At 40.4% G+C, this 22,661-nt stretch overlaps 1 protein-coding gene across 2 annotated transcripts; it reads right to left on the bottom strand.

Annotated features, from left to right (window-relative positions):
* Positions 1-5,413: 5,413 nt before the first annotated feature.
* Positions 5,414-22,212, bottom strand: adamts15b (ADAM metallopeptidase with thrombospondin type 1 motif, 15b). Of its 2 annotated transcripts, XR_013780016.1 has the most exons (9): positions 21,051-22,212; positions 17,611-17,743; positions 14,569-14,736; positions 13,516-13,799; positions 13,242-13,419; positions 12,605-12,780; positions 11,427-11,602; positions 7,727-10,596; positions 7,570-7,602 (listed from the first exon to the last, which is right to left on the bottom strand). XR_013780016.1 is itself a non-coding variant. In XM_079354529.1 (8 exons), the coding sequence occupies exons 1-8, from the start codon at positions 22,020-22,022 to the stop codon at positions 9,819-9,821; spliced, it is 2,865 nt and encodes a 954-aa protein (XP_079210655.1). In that variant the 5' UTR covers positions 22,023-22,212; the 3' UTR covers positions 5,414-9,818. The 2 variants fall into 2 exon arrangements, 1 of the variants encoding a protein (XP_079210655.1); XM_079354529.1 differs by having other exon boundaries at positions 5,414-10,596.
* Between the last annotated feature and the right edge of the window lie 449 nt (positions 22,213-22,661).

The following is a 22,661-nucleotide window of genomic DNA, read 5'->3' as shown; positions in this document are numbered from 1 at the left end:
TGTGTAAGTTAAGGAATATGCATAAAATAGAAAACCAATGCCACACACTACAGCTTTCATAACCTCTAAGCTTATTTGAAATGTGCTTCAATATGGGACTGACAAATGTATAAAATCAACAAAACACATCAAAAATACATGCAGAGTACAAAAACGTGACCTTAAACTAGTTTTGTAGTCAAGACCACAATAAATGAGACTAAGATAAACCCGAGACCAGAGTGGTCGGAGACCAAAACAAGTCAACACCAAGACATTGAGAGATCAATACCGAGCCATGACCAAGAACACAAGTATTAATGAAAAACCACCATCTTGTGTTCGGGGCCGTACATCTAAATACAAATGAATTGAAGTTAGTCCGTCTAATCACGGTAATGACATGGAAAGAAGACTGAATAAAAACGCTTTCGAATCTGAGACAAAACCAAGACCTCTGAAAGTTGGCCTCGATACTGGTCTTGAGACCAAGACCAATTTGACTACTAAAGCTCTATCACAAACAAACAGAGATTTCACTAACAAACAAACAGAGATTTATAGACTCCTAGTTGCTGCCACAATGGAAAAAAAAAGCTTAATACATTTTTCAAGAAACAATTAAAACCAGGAATGAATTGAACCCCTAACAAGTATCTGCTATAGGAGCATGATCAGATATTTCTTTACATTTTTCCTTACTTTAGAATAAAGTCAGTGCATTCATTGAACTCGTTGGTGAATGTGGTAGCAATTATTCTGACTTTATATTCCGTGGGACAAAATGTGTTTTGAAATGAAACTGTACAGATGCCATCATGGCCTAAACACTGTGCTGAACATGTTCTATTTTCAGAGACGTCACCCCACTAGCTGTTCTGAAGCCCAAATGATATCTTTGCCCGATTGAGAAACAGGCGTGGAGATATAGAGTCAAGACGAGCCCTGAGCCTCTTGGCTAACGGCTAGCAACGTATCGGCCTCAACTCAGCCACACCTAAATGTATGTTAAGGTATCCTTCATGAATAGAAAATGGAGGAGTTATAAAAAAAAAGACCTTCCGTCAGTTTTAATCAATATAAAAAATGAGCTATTTTATAAAGACCAATTATTTCTGCATTGAATTATTATAAAGCTATTTAATGTATATTTGGATATTTTGATACAAGACTTAATGAAGATTCATTCGCTGTTGCATCCAACCTCAAGTGGGCATGAAAGGAATGGCATTTTTATTTTGCAATTAACATTGGCTTCATTTTTAAACACTGGAGGTTGCTGGTACAGTATCTTATGCAACATATTTGTGTTATGTAATATTCAGTTACTGACTGAATTAAATGCATTTTCTGTACAAAGATCTTCTGTTCAATAAGCAGTGGACATGATGTTCTCCAGGGCGTCTTGGCTTTGCAAATGAACTTCACAGCCACTTGTTTACAGCCCTCCACATGCATTTAATTCTGCAACGCTGGTCATTCTGACTTTGCGGTTCAGTCAATGCAAAGAAAGGCCAACTTAAAGCCTCAGCGGTTCCCATGGTCGCGGAAACATTAACCCTTCATGCACATTTGCCGCATGACTGGACTGTGAATGGATGGACAGAAACCCACTTGCACAACAGGAGGGAAAAATAATCAAAATCCACTCAGCCCTTGGCAGAGGCCGCTGTCAACCGCTGCGTTGTTGTGTAAAGCAGATAATGTGATTTCCGGACAAGAGCTCTCTTCACACCTCTCTGCAGCAGCGGCCCACTGTGAGTTAAAACTCTTTAAGATGAACTGCAAAAGGGCGATTTTCTGAATACACAAGACCAAATCTCACATTCAATAGAGCCCTGTTCCATTCACACGAAGTCCATGTCCATTAAAGTGGCTAAAGACTCAAACAGTGATGATACAAGAAGACACTGCAGGTCTATGCTTCTTCACTTTCCTGGATGGTGTGCAGAGACACAATTCATCACATTCACCTCATAGCCATTTTCCTCTGACAACTGGCTTGAATCAGAAGCTTGAGTGCTGTTTTAATTTAAAAGTCTATTAAGAATGACAAAAAGGATGTGAAATTGATGTGTGACAAGTTTAAATACAGTATCAATGGCAAGAGAAATCATGTGATGCAAGTACTGTATGTGCAGCAGACCTGACAAGTGTGATTTTCGTTTACTTATTAATGTGTTGTTATTTTGGCATTCCTTTTGAACCATTTATTACAGTTAACCAAATTACAAGCTCAATTAATACACATTTTCAGGCACACTCTGTTAACCTCTTGTTGGGGGGCTATCAAAAATCTGGCAGCTACCGGTAGCTCGTGATATGTTAGAGAGTCAAGTTTAAGCTACATACAGTATAGGAAAAGTCGTGTCTGTTTTGCTTCAGGCTTTAAGATAGATAGATGGATAGATACTGTATTGATCCAGAAGGAAATTCAAGTTTAAGGCTTTAACAACAAATGCAAACATGTAGGTTGATTTTAAGACTTTAGTTTTTCCTGCGATATCATATAACACGATCACAAAGTAAAGTTAGATGGGAAATGCTTGAAAACTACTGCTGGCTGGTGTCTAAATGTAGCTAATGAAACAACACAACATGCAGGTACACTTAATTGTCTCGTCAGGGAAATTCGTCTCGTACTCTCGTGCTGCTTTTACATTTAGCTGCCTCCACAGGAGAACCAATTAATACAAATAACACAAAAGTCCACATGTAAACAGAGAAGCACTTTCATTGTGTAATTCCTCTCTGAAATATCGCTTGATGTCCTCATGTATTTTCACCGCCTTTTGAGTTACTGGTGATTTAAATAGTGAAATGAAAACAATGTGTGTTTATGTTAGTGCTTTGTGCAACCTGGAAACAGCATTAAGACATGAAAAGAGCATTTTTAGCTTCCCACCTCGAGTGAGACATCCCAGGGACGTGGCTTTGGTGTGAATGTGTTAAATGGGCGGAGGAGCTGTGTAGTCGTTTGGAAAATAATAGTAATGACTGACTCAAACCATGTTGATCTAATTTCCAGACACATTCGATTCAAACAATTTTTATTGATGTCATACAAAAAGTCATTCCTCATGCCTCAGACTCTAGCTGCTTTTATTATGAGGAGTTCTTCAACTTAGTTGGTCACTGTGTGAATCATGAACCCATTTCCCCCCGACACGCCCAACCTAATAAACACGTTACACTGCCAGGCTTTGTCATCATTCTTGGAAAGTCTTTAAAGTCTAGTGGAGTCTTCAGGCTTCTCAAAAATATCACCATGTCAGGCTAAATTATAAGCACAGCCACCTAACATAGTTACAATTCATATATTTCACCGATCAATGTTTGATATTGTTAAGGTTGAAATAGATTTCTCTATTTCTGTAGCAGTTCAATGGGAAATATGAGAGCAATAATGGTCTTTTAGTGGCATTATCAACAAGAGTTTTGCAACCAGGACGCTCAGCATGCTGTGATGTAACTTAATCCCTCTGTCATCTAACTCTACAGAGGTGACAGAGGGAAATGCAAGACACTGAGACATCTTATGGATGTTTTTTAAACTAGATGACCATGCAGGAGTTATATGATGTCAGTGCATAAAATTGCACACAGACATGGTCACACTTAACAAGAAGATACAGGACAAAGAAGGTCAAACAGTGGTGACTCATTGCTTTTTAAAAAACAAACAATGTGACTTTCAGCTGGAGAATCAGCCAAACTTAACAACAATTGTATTTATAAATTGTTTTGCCTTTTTTCTTTTTTTTACTTTGTGATTCAGGTTTCTAAATGTGCTAAGCATGATAAGCTAACCGAGTTCAGCTTCAAACGATGACCTCCTGATAATGAATTAATTTGTGTTTGTGTTTTTAGCTCACTGCCCTCACAGGCTGCGCTGACCTACAGACCAAACTTCCTCTAACAGATATTTTCTATAAAAGCAAAGAACAAAGCACATCTGGTTCACTGGCTCTGAAGTTTAGGCTCAGGCTTTTCAGGTGAGATCAGGAGGAATTCAGAGCATGTGGTTATTTCGTGAAGTTGAACTTTTTAGAGTGGCTGGACACCTGCTGCACCATGAGTCCAAGTCTCAGCCTCACAATCCTCCAAAATCTTTCAGAATCTCTGATGAATAATACTGAGTTAATAAACTAAAGATTGGACAGAGCTTCCTTATTGATGGGTTAGGGTGGTAATGTTTTTTTTAACCTCATGAAAATTGTCTCTCAGTGCTTTCTTACCTTTCCACACGTTGGCATTTATTTTCACAATATCACTTTCTCCATGTGATAAAGTTAGACAAAGGAGCACACAACCAATTGTGATTGCTGCATGCTCCCTATAGTGTAAGCGGAGGCTGTGGTCCTCCAAGAGGGAATCCCGGGTTTGAGTCCGACCTGTGGCTTTTTTCACCATGTCATTTTCCGTTTGATTTTTCCCAGATTTCTGACTGTCAACTCTCCTATCTCTCAAAAAAGGAAAAAAGCTTTAAAATACACTCACTGGCTGGGCAGAGGACCAAGATATTCTTCAGTGGTGAGTCAAGACAAGAATTTAATCATTAAAATCATTCCTGTGCTCTCTGAGTCATCTATAGATGGTATTTGGTCGTTCAGGCTGTTTATGAAATCATCAAGTATAGCATTCCCTTTATTAGCGAGCATAATCAGGTAAGAGCTGCATATAATCCTGACGGACCAGCTGTATTAGCAAAAAAAAAAAAAAAAAAAGTGCTTAATGAATATCTATAGAAATGTATTTCACACTGAAAGAGTCTGTGAAGGTCAAAAGCAGCAGTTCCTTGATGAGAATATCAAGATAGAAGAAGATATAGAATATTGCTTACGTTTCATCATATTTCATGTTTAATAATATGTTAAATCTACTTCATCTTGACACCTTCATCAACAGCTGTCTGATGTGAACTATGAATGCTGTTGTCACAGAGATGCGTCTGTATTTTCTGTCCAAAAATATTGATATCAAATGAATCACTAAACCCTTATGTGGGTCAAATCTTTGGGGTGAGGGTGTCCAAGTCTGAGAGACGTTTGTCTAACAATGCAGCAGGCTTACTGGGCAGACGGTGGCCGAGCTGGGTGTGTTATGACAGATCAGCCGGGACAATGGAGCTTGAATCAGCAGAATACCAAAATGGATGAATGAATGTGTTTTCATCTGCTGTCATGCTTCAGCTGAGGTATCAAGACTGTCTCATCTCATGTGATGGAAGACTGCGTGGCACAGCAGAACGCTGCCGTAACAGATACAGCTGGAGCAAAAGGGGATGATCAAGAGACTGAAGGAGTGCATCCATTCTGACTCCCAATGATGAGGGATAGTAATATTATTGTTTTTGTGTAAAAAAAAAAAAAAAAAGGATATCTGACAATGAAATATTTATGGACACGTCATTAACCAAGACTCAACATTTGTTTTTACACTTATATTTATTTTTATACAGCTAGATAAATGTATACATAGTATACAAATACAAAAACAATAATAATAAAAAAAACTGTACATGATTTAAAAGAGAGACAAAAAACTGTACAGCACCATCTTTTCAATGGTATGATTGGACCCTCTGAAACAAAACAAACTAAAATTGAGACAAAAATACAAAATTAAAAAGGAATCGAAGGAAGTGTTAGCAGTGTCAGTCAGTTCATTGTTGAGGCAATATTGAAATAAACACAATATACTTGTGCTCTAAAGACAGGGTGTACCTTGATAAGCAACTCTTACACGTGTACTCGTCTGTACATTATTTAACAACCAGGAGAAAGCTGTTCTTGTTTCGTGTGAAAGGGAAAGTCATTTACATAGTTTTTGTGCCAAAGCTATAGTCTATGAAGTAACGGATATTGCCACCATTATCCATCTGTTATGTAAGCCACTTATTTCGTTCAGAGTCGTGAGGGGCTGGAGCCAATCCCAGCGATTATTTGGCATTTGTACAACCTGGACTGGTCCCCAGTAAATCACAGGGCGGACATATACAGACAAAGAACCAGTCCCACTCGAATCCACAACTTAGAGTAATAAAGAGTCCCCTATCAGTGTAACGAGCGTGTTTTTGGACTGTGGGAGGAAGCTGGAGAACCCAGTGGGACCAACGCATGTACTGTACAGGGAGAACATGCAGACTCCACACAGAAAAATTCCTATATATCCCAATTGGAACAAAGTACCTTCTTACTGTGAGGTGACAGCGCTAACCATAGCACTCCGATATACTACAGTCACCAGTGGGTTCCTTTTTTTCCTTTTTGGAGTACTTGTTTTATACTTCAGATTGGTCTTTTACCAACACCAACAATCTTAATATTCAAAGTCTTAATAAACAATGAATCCATTAATCCTCGTTGGCAATAACTTTTTACATAACCACCGCTACTTCCCTGCTGTGTCATCTATCTGGCTCCTCATGACATTAATTGAAGAAGACTTTAAACTACGGATTCAGACCAACTAATTTGGAAATATTTACTCAGACAATCAATCAAGAAAGAAGTTGGCTCCGTGTCTCATAAACCTTCATCCGAACAAACGTATTTATGCAACCCTGTGTAAAGTCTGCATAAGCTACACTAACAAAACTGCAACCAATTCACAACCTTCAACACTTGCAGAATGTGCAGAGTTTCAATACATTTAGGCTCCATTTAGGTTCACTCTGATCTGCTCCATGCATGGACGACAAAAAACATTCAACAGTTTTGCCAATGCAGCAATACCATCAGCCCAGTTTAAAGGGCGATTCTTTCTCCTATATCTGGTACATGTCTCATGTCTCATCCATTCCAGCTGTTCATTGACTTTGACGTTGGTTATGTTTACTTTTAAACTTAAAGATGTTGGAATCCTTCTGTTCAATGCATTTCTGTGTGCTTCAATATTGAATATGACAAATTTACAAGTGAGTCCAGACAGGCGCCTTCACATTTTCGAAACTTTGGGTGTGATGACAAAAAGGATTCTTACCAAATCTTTTTAAGACTGCTTATACGTTTTCCACTTATTTCCACATATTTCCAGCTGTGTGGGAAATGCAGGAACAGTTACCCAAAGAAAACAAACCCTGTTCCATCAAAACAATTAGAAGCCAGGGGAGCAAAATGAACTAATATGTGTTTGGGGTGGACTTTATATCATAATGTGTGCCAGTGAAAACATTAGGCGTAACACTAAAACAATGACTAAATGCAGGAGCAGCATAGCAATAGACTGACATGATCTTGGAGTTTCCCAAAAAAATTAACCTGCATTGTGTCTTAAAGACATTCTTCAGATTGTGTTAGAGCAGTTGTGTCAGGTACATATCAAGTGTATTAGCCGCAGGACAACGTTTAGCTCTGCCTCTTTATTGAGATACCAGTCAGAGTTCTGGCACAAAAACTAGGCTGTATATCACTGCAGACGGGGCCAAGCACGCTAATGTAGCTCATTTAAAAAAAAAAAAAAAAAAAAACACTTTTGAAATTAACATTGACGATTCAAATTGGGAGGAGAGATATATTGACCAGAGTAGAAACGGAGAGGAAAAACTTCTTTAGATGGAGCCTCAACAGGTCCCGATGAGGTGGGGGGGGGGGGACTTCTGTGAAAACTGGGTGAGCTGGGCTGAGTGGGGGGAAAAAACTGAACCTCAGGACCTTAAGCAGAGGACACCAGCGACTAACACCTGCAGTCAGCATCACTCCCCATCCAGAGCTCCCTGCTGTATTGATCATTGGATTTTACTGACCTTCAACATTTTAAAATAATATATTTGTACTTTTTTGTATATTTGTCTTCACAGTAAATTTTCAGCTTAAACTGTTTTTCTTTTTTTTTTTTTCATCGCATAATGACACAACCAGAATGAGTTGGATTAACAAACCCTATAAGGCCCCAGTAGCCTAAAGGTTAGTGTGCAAGCCCCATGTACAGTATGGAGGTTATAGTTCTCCAAGCTAAATTAGGTGGCATCATTGACCCCATCTGCAGTTATAGATAGCCTTGCTTCTGAGTAGGCACTCTGACCAGTTTCTAAATTAAGGCGTCAAGCTCACATCTCCTGTGATTAATACCCTAACTTTTGAAATGTAAAACATAAAACCTTACTTATACAAGTACACAACATCCCCTTTAAGGAGTGATGAAGCAGCTGAGCAGCAGAAAGACAGAACCATGTGCAGGATGAGAAGACACAATCAAAAAGTAAAAATTAATGTTAGCCAAAGCAGAATATGATTTTCAGTTGTAATTTGAGCACAAGACTCTCACCTCTTGTGTTCAGGAATCTTTGATGAACACTTGTGGCCAATATTTTAAAAGGCTTCATTATGAATCCCTGTCCGTCTCTGTGGATTACTTGCACACGATAAGTACAACATAAATGAACCGTTATTATTGCTAACCAGTTACTGTTAATCTGCTGAAAATGCACACACAAATACTTTGAAGGTACTTCGATACTTTTGTAGGGGTTTAAAAAATCTCCCTTCTTACAGACAACAAACTGGTTGTTCAGGCAATAAAACACAAGATCTTTTAAATGTCCCATGTCGTTTCTTGATTCCAGAGAGATGTCTTCAGGCCCTTTTTCCCCCCTCACAACAACCTAAAACCATTTGTATAATCATTTTTTTTCCATTAAATTACTTTTTTGAGAAGGTGGAACAAGTTGTTTAACTGCAGTAAACTATTAAACACAAACAACAAGTTCATTATCTGATTGACCTGATGGGTTGGTTATTAGATTTTTTTTCCCCATCTAAATGGCCATCTCTTGAGCTTAGAGGAAGCGAGTTTTGATAAGCAAAGACAACTTTTAAAACCAGAATGGTAGCACACAAGTTCATGCAGAATGGCTGTAAAAAAACCCCCCAAAAAACCGAACAAAACGTATTAAATCTCTGCAACGCTTTAAGGAACTTTAGGCCTGTTACCGTAGCACCAAAGCGTCTTTGAAAGTAATAATTCTTTGGCAACAAAGAGCAAAAAGCTTAATAAGCTCAGTTTGGTTTTCACAGAACAGACATGCATGCATTATGGTTGCATTCCTAAGTACATTCACTACAGAATATTCTCACATCTTACCTCTACTACACTTACTTTCCTCCTATAAAAAATACTCTAATTTTTTGGTCTGGGGTAATAGTTAGAAAGTCTTTGATACTGCTGAAATTCTTCAAGATTTTATGCATAGCATGTGTGGTAATTGCAGGTGAAGAAACGTGTAAAGGTCAAGATGAAATACTCAGATGAGCAGCTGGCTTTGTTTTCTACATCAGGCAGCAGCCATTGCAATGGGTACAAAGTATGGAAAGAAAAGAAAAAAATGATGAAAAAACTGCTTGGACCTGCAGAAATAATACAGTACTTAGTTTCACATTTTGATATAGTGAAATAAGACAAATGTCATTTCACAGGTGACATAACTGCACAGTGCTTCTGCAGAGTTTTCTCCTCAACAAATCTGTTTGTTCAAGTGTCTTTGTTGGTTCATCTCAACCAATCCATGAAGCAACACCAACATTTAGTTATGTTTCTGTGCAGTCAGTGTCTCTGCACCTTTCTCCTCTTTTGCTCTCTGTATGCTCAGGTACCGTGTCATGTCTCCTGGTAGAGGTAGACAGTTAAAACCTGCTGCAGAGGATCTGACAGTTTCTTTCTTTTTTTTCTCTCATCTTTAATGAGGCCTGTCTCTTCTAACATCGAAAGCAGACCCTCTCTGTCTCCTTTTGCTTTCTTTATCGCAGCAGGCTGCTTTTGAGGGTATTTCTGCCCAATGCAGCCTTGAAGTCCTTGAATTTGACTGTCAAAAGAAGTCCTCAGGCTGCGTCTTCCCAGCTCTAACATGGCCTCAGGTTACAGAGGTCCAGTTCCTGAGGCTTCCTCCTTCCAGCGCAATGGTCTCTAGGTAGATTCAGGCCGCTGTCTGTCATGCAGCGTACCGGCCGCCTTTTAAAGCCCCTTCCACAGGACTTAGAGCAGTGTGACCAGGCGCCTACATCCCACATGGGGCAGGGGTCCCCACATGCTCTCACTGCTGCAGGTCTTTCAGTGTTGTCACAGTCTGCTGCAGGACGCCCCTCAATGCTCTGGCACTGCACCAGCCTCTTCTGCAGACCGTTCCCACACATCACAGAGCATGAATCCCAACTCCCTGTCACCCAGTGGCTGATCGGCCTCTTACCCATCATCTGCTTCTTTGCTTCAACCCTGTTACTATCCGACAAGACGCTGTTTTGTGCTGCATGGCTTCGCTCCTCTTTCTGCAGAGTCTTCTCCTCTTTGCTCTCCTTGGTGATGTAGAAGGAGTAACGTACCCTGGGAGGAGTCATCTTACCCACAGAGAGCACCTCCACAGTCAGAGGCTCCTGCAGGGGTCTGATGGCCTGAAGAATCTCCACAGAGTTGGAGGTGCCGCTGTAACGCAGCAAGCTGCCCTTAACCAGCAGGTCACGCTCCACGGCTGACACCACATAGTTACCGTTGAGAAGGTACTTGCCATGTCGATTCTTTACTGCCAAGTAGTTTTCATCACTGACCATTCCTCTGTAGCCACGTTGGCGGATATCAACATTGGAAGCTCCGACTGGAAGCATCACCACAAAGTTGTAGCCATGACTGAGAAGAAAGTGAGGACACATACACCATTATTGATGTCCGAAGGCCAGTAAAAAAATCCAGCAAAATTGAATGTACGCTTAAAGTGCATGACATGTTTTAAGACTGATTGCCTTTTTAGATAGGATAGAGGGTGATAGGAGAATGGGGGATGGGTATGAAGAAGAAAACAGACCATCTGCTGGAATCAAACCAGCAGCATTGCTGGGATAATGCAGGATGCAGCATCTACGTCAGGGTCTCGGACATGTTGTAAATAGCTTGCGGCAAAGTTTTCAGCAGCTTGCCCAGAGGTTTACAGTTAGTTTTCCAAATTCCATTGACATTATGTTTAAATATATATTGAAAGTGTACTTTCAGTTTAATGAAATACATAGATCACCCCTCCCCCCAATAAAACTGATAATAAAACAGATTACAATAAAAATACTGTTTGTCAAGTTTGTCAATGCTTGAACATAACTGCACACAGAAAAATAGCTGCAACCTCCATTGACACTTCCCATTCATTGAGTGTATTCTTTACCATTGCTTAGATAAAATAAGTTATTCAGTCCTATCAGCAAGCCTGTTCAAACAATGAAGGTGGTCATGCCGAGAAAAAACATGATGAGTGGGAAAAGTGAGAGCTATAAAGGGAAGGTGAAGCGATTGATGACCGATGTTGGCAAGTCATTGTCCTGGCACTGCCTTTTGATACAGGGCTTTGAAATTAATTTAGAAATGTTGAGTCTGGAAGCACTTCAGAGACATACTAATTGTAAAAAAACTTTGACCTCTTCCTGGCACTTGAGTTGTACTAATGAGTGTGACAGTATGTGTTAACGTACATTGGTTTGGTGAACAGTCCTGAGACCTTCTTGCAGCCTTGGTTGTCCCCGCCACAAACACCACACTTGTCAAACTTCCTATTAGAGTCCAACTTGCCATCACAACCAGCCTTGATGCATTTTCCTTGAACACATACGGCCGAGGTGTCAGGAGAGCAGGGCGTCCCGTCCACTACCTGAAGAGTAAGAGGCATTACAGAACATCATGCCAATTATGTTTTTTAAGAACAACAGGGAGAAGTAAAGCACCAGACTTTTGGCACAGAGGCCTATATGTTCCACCGATGTGTAAACTTCATTCTTCTGACTAAACAAACACAAGAAGCCAAAGAGCTATATAAACAGAGAGTCAAAGCTGCACCACAGGGAGTGTACAGTGTCCTTTAGTGTAAACGAGACATTGGCTTGCGTTGCTCTTACAAGATTGTTTCCTCTCTGTTTGCATAAATAGTTGCTGACAAGCCACAGCTGTGAAGGGATGCTTTCCCTGCATTTTTCCTGTCTCTCCACTCCATTAATCGTGCAGCAGCAACGGCTTTCTCTCACGCCAACAACCAATCTCCTCTTACTGAATGACACAGAACATCTTGAACTGTGGGTAGGGTCAAATTATACCAGGTAATCCGACTCAAAATTCAGTAACCCTTTTGAAACACAGGTCTGCTTCACACCTTTACCTACATGTTTAAACTCCACCTCCCATGAGGTTTTAACTCGTGATGAGGCGTTTGATGACAACAAGTTCACCTTGCATTAGCAAGTATAAGACTTGATACCCATTAAGCTCAGTTTAATAACACCATTCCCAAATGCCTAAGCTTTCTAGACAGATCTAAGTGTGGCAGCACTTTGGTTTTGTATTCACAGCAGAGTAATGAAAGCTGACAGCACTGCTCCATATACACTCTACAGGCTGCAACCGCATTTGCACTAAAGCTAGCAATTATTGGCCCTCAAATCAGCCTCCAGATGGTTGGGTAATTATGTTTCGCTGGTAAGGTTGAAGCAGTCAATATGTCATTTGCCTAGAACTTTTCAGAACTCATCAGAGTTTCTCTAATAACACAATGTTCCTAATGGCTTCTCTAATGAATATCATTTAGAAATGAAGCAAAGTGGGCCATTGATTCAAACAGTTGCGGTAATATAGTGTAAAAATGTATAAATCAGTTAAATACCTTTGGAGCGAGGACATAGAAGTATCCAGTCCCGTTGGCGCGGCAGATGAGCTTACATTTGTCTTTGGGAGAGATGCCTGAATATTTGGGAACCCAAACTACAGAGGAGCCCAATCTGTTGGTGTTCAGGTTCAGGCCATTGAATGCCTCACACTGCTCCTCACGGAAGCTCTTACCTGTAAATGAAAAGAAAAAAAGATCAGTATGACAACTTATCGAACACTGGTAACTCTTTGCATGTCAGGCCTTTTATTTCTTATTAACGCGTATGCAACAGACACCCAGCACCAAAATCTTGGCCCTTGCCTATATACAGGTTCTGCAGTCACATACAGATATATTGACTATGATAACTGTGACTCTAATAGTTGCACACTAATGAGCCTATACTGGGTAAGATGGACACATATTACTCTTAGTAAATATACAACCCACAAACTTCATAAATATTGGAAATCATTCTAAGCAGAGCCCCATGACCACTGTTTTAACACTCAGACAAACCAGGTGTGCTGCACTAAGTAACAGATGTTGAAGTCTAAATGGATAATATGCTCCTTGGGGGAAAGGTGATCAATGACAATCATGACCCACAGGAATTTTATGTCTGTATATAATGAGATAAAGGCTACCATACCTGTGTCAGGGCAAGGGTTGAGGTTACAGGAGCGATATTTGATTCGAAGGCCATAGCAGTATTTGCCTCCATTCTCAGGTACAGGGTTGTTACACTCCCTCTTGGCAAGCTGAACTCCTCCACCACAGCTACGGGAGCAGTCTCCAAATGCACCCCACTTCCCCCACCGGCCATCCACCTTGAATCAAAGAAAGAAAATGCACTGTGGTAAACAAACTTGTATTAAGAATAACCAAGCTGGAAAGGATGGTGAGCTCTTTCCAGACTCTCTTACCTGGATGTGCATGGTGCTGTTCTTGTCTGAGCAGGCTCCACGGTAGCAGACTTTTCCGTTTCCACAGTTGGTGCCATCTGCCCAGGGGAAGTGTCGGGTTTGGCAGACCAGCTGACCACGAGCTTTTCCGGTGCACCACAGCTTTGAGCAGGGCTGCATGTAAGGGCAGGGCTTGGAACCTGGTCCAAAGGCGAGCTCGCACTGGCGGTGCAGACTGTAGCTAGAACCAGGCAGGTTGTCTGAGAGGGACAGCTGCCTTTGAGGCTGATCCAGCAGACAGTCTCCTACAGAAACAAACCACAGACTGTAGGAAACATGGAGGTAGTCTCACCCATTGGTTCCTAAAGAGGCATTATGAAGCCCCATGATGACAGCCACCATATTGGAAATGTCAACTTAACATTCATTCATGTTACCTTTAGCTGCCTCTAATAGCATTTTCAAACTTAGAAAACCTAAAGCTGCAATCATTGATATTTTGCATTTAAACAGGGGCCTTTTAAAAACTGCATTTGAACTGGAACTGGAAACTGCATTTTTCTTCGGCTTATTATTCAACTCTTCCCTGTTTTTTGATTTTTGGTTTTTATTTACGATTTGAATGTTTAGTTACTATCACTTTTCTTAGTTATAAAAAGTGAACTATTAAATCGTACTGAGTAGGACCAATCAGAACGAAGTAGCGTCAGCATTGTATTATGGCCATGACGAGGTCATGTTCACCTCCTTTGCCTTTAGCTTTGGCAGCAGTATGCTAATCAGCCATTATGATTATATCATGGCCAGCAGACGCCTTGAAGCCCGAAATTATTGTTTGACATGACCATTTAAAACAATAAGAAAGGACAGGTCAAAATAACTGTTAGTTAAAAAAATAAAGTATATTGACATGAGCTCTTCCACGTTCAAACAGTTTTAACCGTGACAAAACAGTGCCAAGGTCTCTTTTTTTCATGGATACAATCAGATTGTAACCAGCTGAGAGGCATGAAGCCTGGACAGAATTAAAGCTTTGTCTGAAACCACAGACTCGTACAGGATGTGTTTACTAACCATGACCTCTGTCCAGGAACTCTGTAATGATGGCTGCGCTGCACACCGACCAGGGCCGGCTCCTGTCGATCTGAATCAGAGTGGGAGACATCATGTGGTTGTCCTTCAGTTTCCCGAAGACCTCCTCACATGCTTTCACGTTGTCGTGGGGCATGTTGAAGACGTGGCCTGAGGGAGGGAGAGAGGGAGACAGAAGGTCACAGCTTTTAGAAAAGGAAGAGTTACAGTAAAAGTAAAACATGGGTGAAAGACAGAGCGAACAAAGAAGTTAAGGAATTCATAAACTAATGGAGGATCATTTTAACTCAAAACAAGCTGCAATCAAAAACAAACAGAGGATAATCTACATGTCAAAATCAAACATTTCTACATAAAATTGTAAACAAAACTCTTTCGGGGAAAAAAAATTAGGGATGCACTGATGCATCAGTTAAACATCTGTATCAGCCCTGTTGAAAAACTCAGCAAATTCCTTTGTATGCATGCCAGTAGCCAATGTTTGTTTGTTGTTGCAAGGCTAGTATGCCACCTACTGATTTTGAAAGTTTTTTTATTGGCAGAGAAAGTCAAGTGTTGGACAAACTCCAAATCAGTTTTTTTTTTAAATGATAGAAAACATTGACTGTGAAGATGTCGTTATTAATGTATCTGAGAAAGATCAGGGGAAAGCAATTTGTAAGATATTAAGTGACAGTTTAAGAGGAAGGGGTTTAACAACACAGACAAGAATAAGAAATAATTTATGAAAAAAAAATCATGAATAAAATCTGACAATGGTTATTGTTAACATTTATGTCAGCCCTGATTTTCACAATTGGTAAGTGGAAAATTGACTTCAGCTTGTTCAGAGCTTCTCCAGCCTTCTGACTCCTACACATTCACACACTGATGTCAGAGTTGGCTATTTAAAGTGGCCATCAGTATTAGTTATCCCATCCAAACACATTTATACGCCACTAACGAGGAGCCCAAGGACACATCAGGCATGTTGCTACAGGAGCTAGCTTGGGATTAAACCCCTGAACTCCCTATTGATGCTTCTCTAAAAGAAACCCTTCTTCTCGAGAAGGTACTTCTTTTTCAATCACAGCACTCAACGAGCTGTTGGGAATGTAAAGTTCAGCGTCTACAGAAATTACTTTTTGCCAGACATCATTCCAAACATGTATGTATAAGGCAAAGCAAGTTAATCTTAGCCTGATTTCAGGATGATGTCATAGCAGACAGGAATGTGCTCAAACATGGGAATATTCAGCGTGGCATACATCCATGTTCTAAACCAGGCCAGACAGGAGAATGTAGTTCCCAGGGAAATCAGTTCAGTCCCTAAATAAGAACATAAAGTGCTTTCAAAAAGAAAGAAATCTGTTTTTGAATTTTCAGTCATAAAATAGGACCGTTTAAAGGGGAAATTGAGTCATTATTTAACATATATGTAGACAGTGTAAACCAATCCCTCCCTCGAGGCCTCATGAGTTACTTTTTCATCTGGTCTTGTTTCTTTCAGCGTTTCTTTTTCAACCTCTGACGATCGAAAATCGGATAGAAAATCTGAATAGCCGTTATTAAGAGATTTAGGAGTGTGTACAGCTATATGCAGTCTATCACAGTCCATTCAAGTTCATACAAAAACCTGACGGGAAGGATTCCCCTTGTGTAGCTTTAGTGTATTTTTTTCTTTACCTGAAATATTGAAAGGGGTCATTAAAACTGCTGTAAGGAGAGACAAAATAGCATCCATTACCTCAAACTGAATCTCATTGATTCAGGATTTTAGAAAAACGTGTGTGCTGACTTTTCATGAAAATGGAGATGAGGTAACTGATATTTCACTTATGTCTGTTTTCCGTTAGGTGTAAGCTGCAACCCTCTGATAGCCCATGTGGTGAGGAAGTAGTCATTCTCAGCCATTTAAAAGTTAGCTCGAAGCTATGAGGACTCATCATAAGATCATATTTTTGGTGACTGCAGATGCTGGCTATCTAAATGTTAAGACATCTGAATAAAACATGTACTCGGATAATACATCAAAATGTTGTTGTTTTTCTGCTCAAATTAGCTGATACACTTTGGGTTTTTTATCTCTCAAATCAATATTTCTCTGTGAAAGCAGGATCTGTTAGCAAAGGACAAGAATGTCCACAGTTATATTGAGCAGGGTTTGGTTACATGCAGGAAAAATAACCTGAGGAGGGGAAGGTAAACAAAATACAATCCCAGAGCACTTCAAACTCATTCTCAGACATTTTTATAAACTTTGCTTGAGGACACTCATAGACACCTTACAGAGAAATAGAGGATGAGGACTCTTTGAAGACGCAGATGCTGCATTATTTAGTTTTTCTTGTGAGACAGGATTTCTAGACAAGGACACGTTTTGAGTCCTGTCTCATGTCACAGAGAATCACAAACTAAAGTTACTCTGTTTTCACCATGTATGTCTTTTGTCCTTTCATGGGTAGACGTTTTCATTGCCTGTTTTGGAGATATAGTTTTGAGTTGGAGTGAGTTTTCTAAAAAACACAGTAATACATGTACTTAAAGGGGAATTCTTTTTAACTTGGTCATCACACATTCATATTTTAGGCTTTAAATTACTAATAAGATTGATTTAGCCAGAAGACAGACTAGTTGCATCCTTTCTGGGCAAATGATCACCTGATTAAAGAACAAGCAGCATACGTTGACCTCAACCTTGACCCTGAGACCTGCTGGTTTTCATTTTGCCCATTTGATGAGGGACTGATTTGCAGACAAAAAGGGTGAATGCAATTTAATAGCCACCCAGCAGTTCTCTATAGGATCATGTCTGAGAATCAGAGATCATAATGAAAGTTACCCCCTGACCACGAACATTTCCACACTGATGATTCAGGTTCACATTAGTCAAACCTGACCTGATCGACTTTTCAGGTTAAGATTATATTCAGCTATTTCCATCCGAAACCATGTGTGCCAGCATAAATCTAAAACAGGTATTCAAACCCTGCTGATTGCAAAACATCTCATCAAATCTCACAATCATTGGCATAACTTTCTTACCAAGTTCATGGGCCGTTGTGAAAGCTGAGGGCAATCCATCGTCTTCAATGACAGAGCAGCTCCTCTTCGGGTCACACATGGTCCCAACATCAGCCATCCCCAGAGTATCACAAGTTGTGGCCCCACAGAGATCCTAAAGACAACAATGAGATTAAATGAATCTTAAAAAATCTGATAAGGTTGAAGCTTTGATCTGGACAACTTGTGCATTGGATGCAGGAAGCACTAATGCAATGCAAGTGGGACTCTGGTTTGCTTGTTACTGCACTGCTCTTGAAATATATTAAAGCTGAGGGTCAGAGGAGAAAGCCCACCACACATTTCCTCTTGATGTTTAGTGACAGAGGTTAAAGCTCCTGCAGTCACATGTTCCAGTTGCTCCTGCTGCTTTGTCAGCAGTGTGTAAATGTGTATGGGAATAGTTATTTCTGATGGTCACTTTACACAGCAACCTCTGTCTTCAGTGTGTGAATGGATAAATGTGTAGGTGTTGACATGTTGTGTAAAAGCTTTAAGTGGTCAGAAGACGAGAAAAGTGTTATACAAGCTCAAGTTGTCCATTTGTTCCCAACTGATAACCCTGGTGATGTGTTGGCTCTTGCTGCCCATCTGTCTTTACTGTTGGGTTGTGTGAATCATTAGGGGTGTTAAATATGTGACTGATCAGTAGGGCATAACTGAGGGGAGGGGTTTCCTCACTGAGGGCTTATCCTTTTCATTAGGATGCATGTATCTTGACTTGTGTTTCATTGAAATGCTATATCTCTAACTCTGTACCCATAAAACTGTGGATAACAGATCTAGATTGATAAATATGTTTTACTTGTTCACTACTATATCGTTTTGACCAAAAATTGTATACACATATATTATGTCCTTATCACTTTCCATATCACGTTTCTTTTCCTCGAGGGCCTGTAAAAGGCATTTTTACAGAAATGTTCACCTATAAGGCAATCACACATGCACACAACTCTAAAATGTTGTAAGTTAGCTGCAAGTGTGCAGGCAAACAGTCAAACCTTTCCTCTGACTTTACCCAAATGGGTTCCTGCCAGCCCAAGTGAGCTGAAGTGAGAACATATAAGGAAATACACAGGGGGAAAAAAAATCTGTGCAAACATGCAAAGGTGTTGGTGACGTTTAGCTTGTGACCTGTGCACAAGAGTGTATGCAAGCAAAACTTTTCATTATATTGTCAACTCTGTTGCTATACCTGCCAACTCCACGCTTACATCATGTGGTGCCTCCTGAGAACGTCTTTGCGATTAACATTTTAATAACTTTTAAGACTACACTTAACAAAAGACTTTCCAATGACAATGGGAGAATAGAAAGTTAGAACATTCAATGTCCTTTAATAAGTAAACATCACTTTTGAGGATGCATGTCCAACCCCCCCCCCCTCTCTCTCTCTCTCTATGTCACTCTTCAGCTGTTCTATTAATAACATCAAAGGCCAACAAATAAATGGATAAAAGCCTCACAATCTACTAGCTTGTGACTTTTAGTTTGTTATTTTACATGACGGGGAGTTATGAGACTTTCCCAATATTTATTATTATTGAAAGTATCTATTATTATGGGAACAGTAAATTGTTATCAGAAAAGACTGATTTATTAACAGGACTATTGTTGAAGATTGATGAAAAGCTTTTTCTCTGCCTAAAAATGATTCTGTTTTATTATCTCTAGAGTTCTATGATGTAATTAGATCCAAATGACTTTACAGTGCCTTGTTGAGTCCAATGTAAATATGAACACATTGTGGACAGTGAACTTGCGAACCCAGTCACACAACGAGGCCCAGCAGTGGTAGAAGCTCCCTGTCAGCCATGTGTATTCAAAAACACTTGCTCTCCGTAACCTGTTACAAGGGGGGGTTTTTTTCCACCAAAGCAGCTGCACTTATTGTGCCCTGCAACAATGACAACATCCAACATGGACTTTCCTACGTATAATTCTGCTCAGTGTAAATATGGGATCTGTCTGGCCAGTGGGTTGGTTTTAACCTTGAAATGTTTGTGGTTGTTGCTATGCAGTGAAGGAGACAGGATGCGTATCGGATGGCTTAATTGGATCTAATGGAAAGCAGGCGACAGCGAGCAGGCATCGGGAGAGAAGAGACTTGGAAAGTTAATGATTATGGGGAAAGATTTATCCCTCAGTGATCCAGGTTCTAGTAGGCACACTGGATTATCAGCCGTGACCGGGCTGAAGGCTCCAGAAATTCTCAATTTACACAAGTTTAAATGAGTAACTGTTAAACTACAGTCTAACTGGATTCTTATTAACCTCGCAGATGATTAAAAAATAGGCGTATAGTGACTGAGTTCTGTTGAATATGACAAAGGTGAGGTGTTTCCTGGAAAGAACAAACTAGGTGGCTCTGTTCCAGTGACTTAATAAAGAGAAGAGGAAAAGAAGGGGAGCTTGCAGAGGTTTGCAGTTCAAAAGCTGCACCAGCTTACTATTTCAGTGAGGGACTGCTAAACAGCATGTGTCTATTTAGTGTCATACATACATCATACACAAGTCTGCCAAGTCATTTTCTCTTCTGTTGGCCCAACAGTGTATATCAAACTCTCTCCTCTTTTTGCTTGTGCAATCTGCATCCTTCCCTGACTGTCTTTCCTCTTCTCTCTTGGGTCAAATTGTGCCCAGATGTTACACGAGAAAGCAAATAGAAAGTAGCCAGCTCAGTTTCATAAAACTTAACTAAATACATTGTCTGAATCTTGCTGATGGTATGGAAATGGCAGAGAAGGTATACAGCCAACAGTGTCGGCTTGCTCTCCTCTCCCCAATTCTCTCTCTTGGGCTCTTCCTGCATCACAAGTAAGGCAGAGCATGTTCATTTGTTTAGGGGAGAGCTTTGAGCATCTTTCCAGCTGGATACTTTAAGGTCTAGCATTACTCTTGCTGGTGACTTTTAAACATCTTCATTTTGTCTTTGGATAATTTACTATACGGAACAAAAGTTTGATATTTATTTAATTATTTATTTATTTTTGGTTAGAATTGTAATTGTTAAATGTTTAACATCTTATTTGAATTGTAGAATTATTGAATTATGTGTCTGGTTGCTGCACCATTAATGAACCCCGCATACATTGTTTTTTTTCTTGAAGGATAATGAATCAAGGCTTTAAAATGTCAATTCACAAAAAAAAAATAATAATAATAATAAAAACATCAGGAATGTCTATCATTTGGTCGTTTTATGTATCTGGTAGTTTGAGAGTTCACATTTACCTGCAACATTTAACAAGGTGAGAAACACGTGATTTGAGTATAGCTTTCAGTACTTAAGGGGCTTTTTACAGCACAAAGGGAGCGTCTCATAATCCGCCCCTGTACAGGTTGCATGTGTTTTTATCGTTGTTGTTCCAACACCAATGAGCTCCATCACAGCTGGGTGTCTCTCCTCCTCTGCTTACCTGTCTGGTGAACAGTATTGCAGTGTCCCAGTACTCCGGGTGCTTGTCGTTGTGTTTATTTAACTTCTTCTGCCAGGAACAGAAGTTGCGCAGAGTCAGAGCTGCATTGCTGGAAACCTTTGGTCCCTTGTCAGCTTCATTTATCACCATGAAGCCTACCACCACTATGTTTATAGAGTTGAGAATGCTGGGGTGCTTATAAAGACGGGCTGCTACTGACATCAGGGTCAGAAGGTAATGCTTTAGGTCATCCCCATGAAATTTGGCCATAGATTCATCTGCCACCACCAGCACCTCCACAAACCTGGGGATGGAGGCGAACCTCTTGGACCTCCCCAAACTTTTCAACACAGTTTCAGTTAAGCCATCAATCTCAACCTCGCTCATGTGTTTGTATTTCTCCAAGGACACGTTGAAGTTGGAGTCAGGTGTAACTCCGCACCTGCTGGTGAAGTTGCCGCTGGAGTGCGCAGCGCGTCTTCGGCGGCGGATCACATGTGTCCTGTCGAAAGAGCTGGCAAATCCAGACGCGGCAGCAACGTCTTCAGTCCGGCTCAGGCCAATGAAATACTCCATGCCGTTATAGGAAAACCCACCGTTGAGACCTTTACACAAGCTGAGCGCTGCGAAAGAATCCTGATCTGCGTTGATGTCGCCTGAGTAGAAGCAGTTCCTCAGGTCAGCTGCTGCAGAAGTGTTAAGTGATGAGGAGCCGCTCTCAGAGAGTAGGCTGCCTGGTGCAAGGAAGCCAGAATCCGGCGTGAGATGGAGATACAATTCCTGTTTGAACGCGTTTAACCTGAAAACAATCTGTCTTTCATTCATCTGCTCCGTGCGCCGGTGCAGATGCTTGTCATGCTTTTGATGATCCACGCGAATAGGTATGCAAAAATCCACCTCCATACTGTATGTTACCTTTAAATAAAGTAGGAATTTTGTAAGAACTACTAAAGAACTGATAAGAAGAGCCATCTCGGCTCGTACCTAGCAAAGTCCACTCTGTAATTCGGTTGAGTTTGCATGCGGTTCAAGAAGTTATGCGCAATGGCACTGAGCGCTACTCGTGCGTCCTAAGAAAACTAAGCACCCGAGCGGCATTTCAGGTTCATTCCCATCTTGCACCGTTTCAACTCTGGTCACCGATTCCTCTGAGCTGCTGAGCTTTAAAGTTGCGCGTAAAACCCTGTGATCTCTGACAAGTGAAATCTGGATATGCGCGCATGAGAGAGAGAGAGAGAGAGCTCATTGGTCATGCGTCTCGGTTTGAGCTGCACTTGTAACTCTCCAAATAGTGTTGTTACTGTATAGCAACAATGTGTGACAGGAGATGGAGCATCACCCCTCCCACCCAGCGCCCAGACTCACTCCGAGAAGGAATCACAGGGTGTAAACACACATTATGGAAAAATCTACCCAAGAAACGGGTTACATTCTAATGGCTTTCACATTGATATCAAAACAATGCAATTGCAAGCCGTCAAACCACAGATGAACGATATTTTTCTGCAATTTCTCCAAAGATCTTGTGCCATTTTTGCGTATTTCGTACTTTAATTTGCATACATTTAAAAAAAAAAAATTGATTGTTTCTCTTTATTACAAACGCAAATA

This window comes from Symphodus melops (assembly GCF_947650265.1).
Source record: "Symphodus melops genome assembly, chromosome: 10".
Classification (NCBI taxonomy): domain Eukaryota; kingdom Metazoa; phylum Chordata; class Actinopteri; order Labriformes; family Labridae; genus Symphodus; species Symphodus melops.
This window is presented reverse-complemented; position numbering and strand designations above follow the sequence as displayed.